The 12,384-nt window shown below is 44.5% G+C and overlaps 1 protein-coding gene across 6 annotated transcripts in view; it reads left to right on the top strand.

Annotated features, from left to right (window-relative positions):
- Positions 1–3,175: 3,175 nt before the first annotated feature.
- LOC128694982 (probable inactive 1-aminocyclopropane-1-carboxylate synthase-like protein 2) overlaps positions 3,176–12,384 on the top strand; it is a 42,606-nt gene continuing 33,397 nt past the window's right edge. For 2 of the 6 annotated variants that reach the window (XM_053785351.1, XM_053785348.1), the window contains exons 1-2: positions 3,305–3,438; positions 3,897–4,080. Coding sequence is in view for 1 of the 6 variants with exons in the window: in XM_053785346.2 (XP_053641321.1) it covers positions 3,262–3,438 (177 nt within the window). In the remaining 5 variants the exon portion in view is untranslated. Of the gene's footprint in view, positions 3,439–3,896; positions 4,085–12,384 lie in introns of all 6 variants that reach the window. The other 4 variants (XM_053785350.1, XR_008407937.2, XM_053785346.2 and 1 more) reach the window with 4 other exon arrangements.

The raw sequence follows: 12,384 nt of genomic DNA, 5'->3' as shown, positions 1-12,384 counted from the left end.
CAAAGGGGGCAGTAAAGCAACAGCAAAGAACTACAGACCGATAGCACTAACATCCCATATCATAAAAATCTTTGAAAGAGTCCTAAGAAGCAAGATCACCACCCATCTAGAAACCCATCAGTTACACAACCCAGGGCAACATGGGTTTATAACAGGTCGCTCCTGTCTGTCTCAACTATTGGATCACTACGACAAGGTCCTAGATGCACTAGAAGACAAAAAGAATGCAGATGTAATATATACAGACTTTGCAAAAGCCTTCGACAAGTGTGACCATGGCGTAATAGCGCACAAAATGCGTGCTAAAGGAATAACAGGAAAAGTCGGTCGATGGATCTATAATTTCCTCACTAACAGAACACAGAGAGTAGTAGTCAACAGAGTAAAGTCCGAGGCAGGCACGGTGAAAAGCTCTGTTCCACAAGACACAGTACTCGCTCCCATCTTGTTCCTCATCCTCATATCTGACATAGACAAGGATGTCAGCCACAGCACCGTGTCTTCCTTTGCAGATGACACCCGAATCTGCATGACAGTGTCTGCCATTGCAGACACTGCAAGACTCCAGGCGGACATCAACCAAATCTTTCAGTGGGCTGCAGAAAACAATATGAAGTTCAACGATGAGAAATTTCAATTACTCAGATATGGTAAACACGAGGAAATTAAATCTTCATCAGAGTACAAAACAAATTCTGGCCACAAAATAGAGCGAAACACCAACGTCAAAGACCTGGGAGTGATCATGTCGGAGGATCTCGCCTTCAAGGACCATAACATTGTATCGATCGCATCTGCTAGAAAAATGACAGGATGGATAATGAGAACCTTCAAAACGAGGGATGCCAAGCCCATGATGACACTCTTCAGGTCACTTGTTCTATCTAGGCTGGAATATTGCTGCACACTAACAGCACCTTTCAAGGCAGGTGAAATTGCTGACCTAGAAAATGTACAGAGAACCTTCACGGCGCGCATAACGGAGATAAAACACCTCAATTACTGGGAGCGCTTGAGGTTCCTGAACCTGTATTCCCTGGAACGCAGGCGGGAGAGATATATGATTATATACACCTGGAAAATCCTAGAGGGACTAGTACCGAACTTGCACACGAAAATCACTCACTACAAAAGCAAAAGACTAGGCAGACGATGCAACATCCCCCAATGAAAAGCAGGGGTGTCACTAGCACGTTAAGAGACCATACAATAAGTGTCAGGGGCCCGAGACTGTTCAACTGCCTCCCAGCATACATAAGGGGGATTACCAACAGACCCCTGGCAGTCTTCAAGCTGGCACTGGACAAGCACCTAAAGTCGGTTCCTGATTAGCCGGGCTGTGGCTCGTACGTTGGTTTGCGTGCAGCCAGCAGTAACAGCCTGGTTGATCAGGCTCTGATCCACCAGGAGGCCTGGTCACAGACCGGGCCGCGGGGGCGTTGACCCCCGGAACTCTCTCCAGGTAAACAAATAGGGGAGTATGCACGCACTCAAAGGTGGTTCAGTGGCAGGGATCCTCACTAGTTCTTCGCCCTGGGCTCCTACAACTCTTGGTCTGGTCAAATCATACGCGTTCGGGTTAGACAATTTTAACAATGTTCTGGGAATGGCAAGCATTAGTAAAAGTGCCGAGGCTAAGTTAGAATCATGCTAGGAATGTGAATAAGGGTCGAGTGGCCCTTATTGCGTGTTTCCTTACACCGGTTGTCTATGTTCACCCATCATTCAAATGGGTACCTGGGTGTTAGCCGACTGGTGTGGGTCGCGTCTTGGGACAAAATTGACCTAATTTTCCCGAAATCCTCTGCATAACAAGGGGCTTTCTATGTAGTATGTCATTGATGTCAGCTAGGACTGTATACTTTGTACATGTACTTGTAGAAATAAAGATATTATTGTTATTATAGTCAACAAGGCAGCGTGTGTGAATCTTAGAAAGGGATACATCATTTTCCATTCAAGGGGGTGCTTTGATGCCAGTGAATGGTTTTTGAATTAAGAAATTGGAACTAATTTCCTATTCCTTGGGGTCATGGCTGATTCCTCTTATTACCTCTTTGCTGTCTACGAGTTTACCGCCTCCTTATAAATGTAAATTATGCTAGAAACTTGCAAGTATGTTGGCAATCGTATTCGGGGCAAATTGCCAATACTATCAGTACGTAACTCCGATGCCTTAATCCTAGATAGAAGTATGAAATTGTTGGGTAAAGCAAATAGACTAACATTGATAATAAGTGAATTAGTTTTTATTTGGGTATTTTATACATACGATTTTTTTAGTGGTTTTGAGGGCACAGGTTATCTGAACACTATATTATGCAGATTTAACCTAAGATTAGGAAATAAAGTGGAGTAAGAATATTTCATGGTTATAAATTTTGAATGCTTCTTGGATTTAAAATAAAAGTCACTTGAATTTGTCCGACGCAGTTTATTTCTTGTGTGTACCTTCATAACAATTTCAGTTCGTAGAGGCAAGCAGTCGGGTCGTTGCACTCTCCTAAAAAAAATTATCTGATGTTTTCTAATGTATCACAACCATGTCATGTTGTTGTCGCCTTATCCATGTACATATCTAGATATTCTCGCTGATCTGGAATGATGAACTATGGTCAATATGGAATCAATATTAATAGAATTAGTATGTAACATAATGTGAGCTAACGTGTTGTAAATATTGCACGAGTACAATGTACATACTTCCAAATTCACAAAGAACACACTTATTAGAATGCTAGTATTTACTTCAAGTACAGTGTATTACTATTATAATATGAGCTATATCCTGTTTACTACAAAGTCATCACAGAATTCCCCAATGGAAATTAAAGGACCCCAATGGAAATAAGTCACTCTGTCTGACTTTTTTGGGTTATCCTAGGTTCTCTACACATATGCTGCTATGTATGATAATTCTATGTAACTGTATTTGTGTATACTTGAATAAACTTACTTACTTACTGTAACTGAGGTGAAAATAAGTGCTGGCAACTGTCCGCCAGCTCGATTGTGTACGAGGTGCCTACACAGATTTTTTTTCTAGTTTTTACTCGTTTATTGGCTATATTTTTCAAAAATTTAGATTGCCTTAATACAGAGTTTAATTAGAACTAATGTAAAGCGGAGGCTCAAGGGTTGATAAATAAGAGAAAGAGAGAGGGAGAGATTTTTTGACACCAATAAAGGCTTGTCAACTGTGAGGTTGAGTCACATGGCGGAGCAACACACCCTATAGCTGCTCCTGCTCACAGCACTGTCATGGGCAGCCACGCTTACAGCACTGTTATGGCTAGCCAGACACTGCAGCCTCACCAGGCTCCACCACCCAACATGATTTCTCAGCGGGCTCACCAAACACTGTCCTTCCCCACCTTCTCAGCCCAGTACACCAAGGAGATACAAGCCAACTTGTACCACCAACTTAACAACCCGGAGGTAAGTGCCTCCTCAGTTATCATGTTTTTAATTAACTTTCATTATTCTGTTAAAAAGTTCAGTGTTAGTATTTACATGTGAAATGGAGAAGGTTTAATTTTTTTCGGGGTTTAGCGGTATTTATAGTAGTTTTATAACATTTACCATCATTTGTATAAATATTGATGCTCGCTCTTACGTGTTCACAAATATTAGTTTTTGTATGACAAAAACTCTTACATGCTTGACTCTTATATGCTGTTTTTTGATCAATAGTAGTTTAATGAGGTTATAATTTCCCGCCAACAGCATAATTAATAACTAATTTGTAAGTCATAAAAAAATTAGCAGGAATGCAATAAGAGACTAATAAATGTTTATTAAAATAACCGACAACAGTTATAATTTTGTTCAGTACAAAATATTTACAATGTATCTTAAGATGCTGTATAATGCATCTACATGACTGCCTGTTGAAGGTTTCTGGGGTCATCGCCCTCACGGCCCGGTCCTCTACCAGGGCTCCTGGTTGATGGCTTATCAGTCTGTTGTGCTAGCTAGCAGCAGCACAGTCCAGCACTGACACTACAGCCCAGCTGCACTGCACTCAACATATGACTGGAGGAACTTGTCAAGTTTCCTCCATCATGAAGACGTGGTTCTGTGGGTAAATCTTTTATGCATGTTGGGATTCATAAAAAATGTTTTATATTATAATTTTCCTCTTGGTTAATTTAACTGTTATGATTTTAATGCCGTAGTTTTAGCTTTTCGGGAAGATGCTTGTTAACATGGTCTACATATAAAATATCTCTGCTTATTGACATATTTTGTATACTGAATAGAAACTAGCATCAGACATGTAACTAGGTTGCCTCTTATTCATCTCAGATTGTTTTATATATTGCAATCGAATTTGTTTGGTCCAGTAGGTACAAGATTTTCAATGTTCACTCAAACATTACAGTTACTGAATAACAAAGTGGTATACAATACCGACAGGTTGGTAGGTAAGACACATAGGCAACATTTAGGCAACTTTATTCCGTAATGTTTCGCCTACACAGTAGGCTTCTTCAGTCTAGTACAGAAAGTAGGCAGGAGTAGTAGAGATGTAATCAGTCCATCACCCTTGGACAAATTTTTCAAGTGAGAACCGTTTGATCTGAGAGGGACGTGACCTCTCAGTGGCTACATTCTCACTACTACTACTATTCACTTCTCCTTCCGACAGTATTTAAGTCTCAACACTGTCGCTTGATCTTCAGTTAGTTCCAGACTTTGGAACAGAATTTCTCCAGGCTGATGGACTGACAACCTCAAATCTACGACTTCAAGAGTGATGGACTGATTACATCGTCTTCATATCTCTACTGCTCCTGCCTACTTTCTGTACTCGACTGAAGAAGCCTACTGTGTAGGCGAAACGTTTCGGAATAAAGTTGCCTATATGTCTTGCGTACCATTACAGTTACTGATACTGCCAAGTATAAATATTTATGTCGAAGAGCTGATTACCTTCCATTCCTAAAACCCAGTCTGGCCCTTATGGATTTAATGCTTACCTGCGAATAGTAGGGCAGTAGTATTAATAGTAACTAATAATTGTAACATTAAGTTCATAATGTTTAGTATATTAAGTTGGCAACAAAGCGAAAGTTGACGTTGACGAAATTTGTTCGTAAAACTAATATGCGGGGGCGTTGATCCCCGGAATAACCTCCATCTAGACAGACTAATTGCTGCATTTAACCATTTGTTAAGACCGCTCTGTGAGAAGTGTCAAGTTCGTTGTCAGTTTACCTTCTCTTAATAGACTGTCCTATCCATCCCTGGGCACGTAGAATTTCCTTCCACGTCGCCACCACCGTCACGCGTTTAATTTATCAGATCTCGCTGACAGCCCTACCTTCGACACAGACCTTCCTCTTTGACCTTTTTGTCAGAAACTGGTTTAGTACACTATGATTATATTTTCCCTTTAGCGCTTTCACTACCATTGCTAACTCTCTCATGCATATTAACTCTCGCTGGTCTCTGATCTAATATTTCTTCTTGAGCATGTCACCCTGTAGCTCTGTATGACCCTTGACAAGGTTTAACGCTTAATTTTTATTATAATAACAATTATTAAGATTTTCTTTATTAACACGAAATCTACTATTAACTCTAAAAGAGGATAAACAAATTTGAAGGTTAACGAATATAATGATTGTTTTTATTCATAGTTATATGATTGTTTTTATTCTTAGTTATATGATTGTTTTTATTCTTAGCTATATTAACTGTCCCCAACGCGTCTTTTGATGCAAGTTACTTATTTTCAGAAGTAAGATTTTAATCATTATGCTGATATCTTAAAATAGTCTCATGGTAATGTAAATAAATGTACTAATGTGTTTTAATTTTGGGCGAGTGCATTTAATTAAAGCCCGAGTATAATTTTCTATATGTAGGTACAGGAACAAACATTCGTATGGTACCTCGTATTCTGTTATCTATTTCCATAAAAGGAAAGTTTCTTGATGCTAATGAGGAGCTCTTGATTTAAGTAATTGAACATGCCCTCCCATTCATTGTATCGAATCTGCTTGTCGCCAGTAACCACTTCAGGGTTAGGACTTCTTCCTTAAGAAATCTTTCTAATATCTTACCCGTGTGCTTACATGGTTAAGTATCATTGTCACAAAGATAATACAGATTTACCGAGGGAATTCCTTTATAGGCTGCAGTTTATATGTAGAAGTATAATTTAAAGGAACTCAACGGAAATAAGCCACTGACATTTTTTTAGGGGGGGGGGGTATCTAAGGTAATTTCACATAATTATGGAGGACAGTTGCAGTCATCCCCCCAAAATTAAGTGTACCTGAATAAACTTAACGGTTATATACGTAAAAGGCGCCAAGATGTAACTACTTTAATATTATAAAGGCATAATGTACAATAACGTTTGCTTGCTCACTGACATAATTTGTATTTATTTTACATGTTAATATTGTAAAATAATGACCACAACTCTGAAGTATTGTATCTCTACATCATTAATGCTACACGAGGGTCATTAAGGCTATACATAACCTTTAATCCCTAAAATAGGGATTTAGCATATACACCTGTGTATATCCTTAAAACCCTGCGGACTTGCTGATTTATCATATATTTTAAAGGAGGGGATGCTGGCGAGAGACTTTATCTAAGGAATCGGTTATCATTATTGTCCCGTCAAGCGAGGGACTCTTGATCCCAAGAATTGTATTTGCCCTCTTCCTTGGGTCGAACTGATTGCCGCTCATTCTCAGGGTTTAACTTTTCTATTTTAATACAATAAAATTGTGAAAATTTACATAACGTAAAAATATAGTAGGAGGTTGTGAAATTGATTCGCGGTGTTCAAGTAACTGCACATAGCATGCTTCACCAGGACAGCCTAGGACAAACGAACAAGGTCAGATACTGTATTATGGTTTAACCTTGAGTAATGCAACACAGTCAAAGATGTGATTTAACCTAGTATAACCCAACAACACCAACTTAGACGATTTGTTTCCTTTGGGGTCGGACGCGTTTTGCACTTGTTCATAAGGGGATATTTTGATAGCTGTAGACCTCCCCATGAAAGGAATTGGAGCTGCCTCCTTCCCCACCAGATCAAACTATTAACTATGCATTTGTATGCTTATAATTATCTCTCGCCTGCGCCTGGCTCTTGTACTCCTTTGCCTGCGCCTGGCTCTTGTACTCCTTCGCCTGCGCCTGGCTCTTGCACTCCTTCGCCTGCGCCTGGCTCTTGCACTCCTTCGCCTGCGCCTGGCTCTTGCACTCCTTCGCCTGCGCCTGGCTCTTGCACTCCTTCGCCTGCGCCTGGCTCTTGCACTCCTTCGCCTGCGCCTGGCTCTTGCACTCCTTCGCCTGCGCCTGGCTCTTGCACTCCTTCGCCTGCGCCTGGCTCTTGCACTCCTTCGCCTGCGCCTGGCTCTTGCACTCCTTCGCCTGCGCCTGGCTCTTGCACTCCTTCGCCTGCGCCTGGCTCTTGCACTCCTTCGCCTGCGCCTGGCTCTTGCACTCCTTCGCCTGCGCCTGGCTCTTGCACTCCTTCGCCTGCGCCTGGCTCTTGCACTCCTTCGCCTGCGCCTGGCTCTTGCACTCCTTCGCCTGCGCCTGGCTCTTGCACTCCTTCGCCTGCGCCTGGCTCTTGCACTCCTTCGCCTGCGCCTGGCTCTTGCACTCCTTCGCCTGCGCCTGGCTCTTGCACTCCTTCGCCTGCGCCTGGCTCTTGCACTCCTTCGCCTGCGCCTGGCTCTTGCACTCCTTCGCCTGCGCCTGGCTCTTGCACTCCTTCGCCTGCGCCTGGCTCTTGCACTCCTTCGCCTGCGCCTGGCTCTTGCACTCCTTCGCCTGCGCCTGGCTCTTGCACTCCTTCGCCTGCGCCTGGCTCTTGCACTCCTTCGCCTGCGCCTGGCTCTTGCACTCCTTCGCCTGCGCCTGGCTCTTGCACTCCTTCGCCTGCGCCTGGCTCTTGCACTCCTTCGCCTGCGCCTGGCTCTTGCACTCCTTCACCTGCAGCTGGCTCTTGCACTCCTGCGTCTGGCTCTTGCACTCCTGCGCCTGGCTCTTGCACTCCTTCGCCTGCCCCTGGCTCTTGCATTCCTTTGCCTGCGCCTGGCTCTTGTACTCCTTTGCTTGCGCCTGGCTCTTGCACTCCATCGCCTGTGCCTGGCTCTTGCACTCCTTCGCCTGTGCCTGGCTCTTGCACTCCTTCGCCTGCGCCTGGCTCTTGCACTCCTTTGCCTGCGCCTGGCTCTTGCACTCCTTTGCCTGCGCCTGGCTCATGCACTCCTGTGCCTGGCTCATGCACTCCTGCGCCTGGCTCTTGCACTCCTGCGCCTGGCTCTTGCACTCCTTCGCCTGGCTCTTGCACTCCTTCGCCTGGCTCTTGCATTCCTTTGCCTGCGCCTGGCTCTTGCACTCCTTTGCCTGCACCTGGCTCTTGCACTCCTTTGCCTGCGCCTGGCTCTTGCACTCCTTCGCCTGCGCCTGGCTCTTGCACTCCTTCGCCTGTGCCTGGCTCTTGCACTCCTTCGCCTGCGCCTGGCTCTTGCACTCCTGCACCTGGCTCTTGCACTCCTTCGCCTGCCCCTGGCTCTTGTACTTCTTTACCTGCGCCTGGCTCTTGTACTCCTTTGCTTGCGCCTGGCTCTTGCACTCCATCGCCTGTGCCTGGCTCTTGCACTCCTTTGCCTGCACCTGGCTCTTGCACTCCTTTGCCTGCGCCTGGCTCTTGCACTCCTTCGCCTGCGCCTGGCTCTTGCACTCCTTCGCCTGCGCCTGGCTCTTGCACTCCTTCGCCTGCGCCTGGCTCTTGCACTCCTGCACCTGGCTCTTGCACTCCTTCGCCTGCCCCTGGCTCTTGTACTTCTTTACCTGCGCCTGGCTCTTGTACTCCTTTGCTTGCGCCTGGCTCTTGCACTCCATCGCCTGTGCCTGGCTCTTGCACTCCTTTGCCTGTGCCTGGCTCTTGCACTCCTTTGCCTGTGCCTGGCTCTTGCACTCCTTCGCCTGCGCCTGGCTCTTGCACTCCTTCGCCTGTGCCTGGCTCTTGCACTCCTGCGCCTGGCTCTTGCACTCCTTCGCCTGCCCCTGGCTCTTGTACTTCTTTACCTGCGCCTGGCTCTTGTACTCCTTTGCTTGCGCCTGGCTCTTGCACTCCATCGCCTGTGCCTGGCTCTTGCACTCCTTTGCCTGTGCCTGGCTCTTGCACTCCTTCGCCTGCGCCTGGCTCTTGCACTCCTTCGCCTGTGCCTGGCTCTTGCACTCCTGCGCCTGGCTCTTGCACTCCTTCGCCTGCCCCTGGCTCTTGCATTCCTTTGCCTGCGCCTGGCTCTTGCACTCCTTCGCCTGCGCCTGGATCTTGCACTCCTTCGCCTGTGCCTGGCTCTTGCACTCCTTCGCCTGCGCCTGGCTCTTGCACTCCTGCGCCTGGCTCTTGCACTCCTTCTCCTGCCCCTGGCTCTTGCATTCCTTTGCCTGCGCCTGGCTCTTGCACTCCTTCGCCTGGCTCACCTACCCCTCGCTACCACACCTTTCTGTATCTGACTCCATCATTTTGTTTCAGACAAAATGGTACTGATATATATCGAAATTATTTTATTATTAACACATCGGCCGATTCCCACCAAGGCAGGGTGGCCCGAAAAAGAAAAACTTTCATCTTTCACTCCATCACTGTCTTGCTAGAAGGGTGCTTTCCACTACAATTATAAAACTGCAACATTAACACCCCTCCTTCAGAGTGTAAACACTGTACTTCCCATCTCCAGGACTCAAGTCCGGCCTGCCGGTTTCCCTGAATCCCTTCATAAATGTTACTTTGCTCACACTCCAACAGCACGTCAAGTATTAAAAAACCATTTGTCTCCATTCACTCCTATCAAATACGCTCACGCATGCTTGCTGGAAGTCCAAGCCCCTCTCACACAAAACCTCCTTTACCCCTTCCCTCCAAACCTTGAAGTCATTCTGTTTTGTTCCATTCTCTCTACATGTCCGAACCACCTCAACAACCCCTCCTCAGCCCTCTGGACAATAGTTTAGGTAATCCCACACCTCCTCTTAATTTCCAAACTATGAATTCTCTGCATTATATTCACACCACGCATTGCCCTCAGACATGATATCTCCAATGCCTCCAGCCTTCTCCTCATTGCAACATTCATCACCCATGCTTCACACCCATATAAGAGTGTTAGTACATCTATACTCTCATACATTCCCCTCTTTGCTTCCATAGACAAAGTTCTTTGTCTCCACAGACTCCTAAGTGCACCACTCACTCTTTTCCCCTCATCAATTCTATGATTCACCCCATCCTTCATAGACCCATCTGCTGACACGTCCACTCCCAAATATCTGAATACATTCACCTCCTCCATATTCTCTCCCTCCAATTTGATATCCAATCTTTCACCACCTAATCTTTTTGTTATCCTCATAACCTTACTCATTCCTGTATTCACTTTTAATTTTCTTCTCTTACATACCCTACCAAATTCATCCACCAACCTCTGCAACTTCTCTTCAGTCTCTCCCAAAAGCACAGTGTCATCAGCAAAAAGCAACTGTGACAACTCCCACTTTGTGTTTGATTCTTTATCTTTTAACTCCACACCTCTTGCCAAGACCCTAGCATTCACTTCTCTTACAACCCCATCTAAAAATATATTGAGCAACCACGGTGACATCACACATCCTTGTCTAAGGCCTACTTTTACTGGAAAATAATCTCCCTCTCTCCTACATACTGACTTGAGCCTCACCATCCTCGTAAAAACTCTTCACTGCTTTCAGTAACTACCTCCTATACCATACACCTGCTACATTGCCCCCCTATCCACCCTGTTATATGCCTTTATCAAATCCATAAATGCCACAAAAACCTCTTTACACTTATCTAAATACTGTTCACCTATGTTTCACTGTAAACACTTGGTCTACAAACCCCCTACCTTTCCTAAAACCACCTTGTTCATCTGCTATCCTACTCTCCGTCTTACTCTTAATTCTTTCAATAATAACTCTACCATACACTTTACCAGGTATACTCAACAGACTTATTCCAATATAGTTTTTTCACTCTTTTATCCTCTTTGCCTTTATACAAAGGAACTATGCATGCTCTCTGCCAATCTTTAAGTGCCTTACCCTCTTCCATACATTTATTAAATAACAGTACCAACCACTTCAAAAATTTATCCCCACCTGCCTTTAACATTTCTATCTTTATCCCATCAATCCCAGCTGCCTTACCCCCTTTAATTCTACCCACTGCCTCACGAACTTCCCCCACACTTACAACTGGCTTGTCCTCACTCCTACAAGATGTTATTCCTCTTTGTCCTATACACGAAATCACAGCTTCCCTATCTTCATCAACATTTAACAATTCCTCAAAATATTCCCTCCATCTTCCCGATACCTCTAACTCTCCATTTAATAACTCTCCTCTCCTATTTTTAACTGACAAATCCATTTGTTCTCTAGGCTTCCTCAGCTTGTTAATCTCGCTCCCAAACTTTTATTTTCAACAAAGTTTGTTGATAACATCTCACCCACTCTCTCATTTGCTCTCTCTTTAGATTGCTTTACCACTCTCTTAATCTTTTTTTTTTTTTCCTCCATATACTCTTTCCTCCTTGCATCACTTCTTTGTAAAAACCTCTTGTATGCTAACTTTTTGTCCCTTACTACTCTCTTTACATCATCATTCCACCAGTCACTCTTCTTCCCTTCCGCACCCACTTTCCTGTAACCACAAACTTCTGCTGAACACTCTAACACTACATTCTTAAACCTACCCCATACATCTTCGACCCCATTGCCTATACAGTGGACCCCCGGTTCGCGATGCCATCGGTATCCGATAAATCCGGTATTCAATGCATTTTAACGCAAAAATTTTGCCTCGGTTCCCATTAAAAAAGCCAGTATACAATTCGTCCAAGACGTGTGCCAGTGTTTACAAGCCAGCCAGTGTGCTCGCATCTAAGGATACATTCGGTACATTCCATATTATCAGTGTTTTTGGTGCTTGTTTCTGCAAAATAAGTCACCATGGGCCCCAAGAAAGCTTCTAGTGCCAACCCTTCGAGAAAAAGGGTGCTAATGACTATTGAAATGAAGAAAGAGATAATTGCAAAGTACGAAAGTGGAGTGCGTGTGTCGGAGCTGGCCAGGTTGTATACAAAGCCCCAATCAACCATCTCTTCTATAGTGACCAAGAAAACGGCAATCAAGGAAGCTGTTGTTGCAAAAGGTGCATCTGTGATTACAAAACAGCGACCGCAAGTGTTAGAAGATGTTGAGAGACTGTTATTGGTGTGGATAAATGAAAAACAGATAGCAGGAGATAGCATCTCTCAAGCGATCATTTGTGAAAAGGCTAGGCAGTTGCTTGACGATTTGGTAAAG

The sequence above is a fragment of the Cherax quadricarinatus genome, chromosome 35, assembly GCF_038502225.1.
Source record: "Cherax quadricarinatus isolate ZL_2023a chromosome 35, ASM3850222v1, whole genome shotgun sequence".
Classification (NCBI taxonomy): domain Eukaryota; kingdom Metazoa; phylum Arthropoda; class Malacostraca; order Decapoda; family Parastacidae; genus Cherax; species Cherax quadricarinatus.
This window is presented reverse-complemented; position numbering and strand designations above follow the sequence as displayed.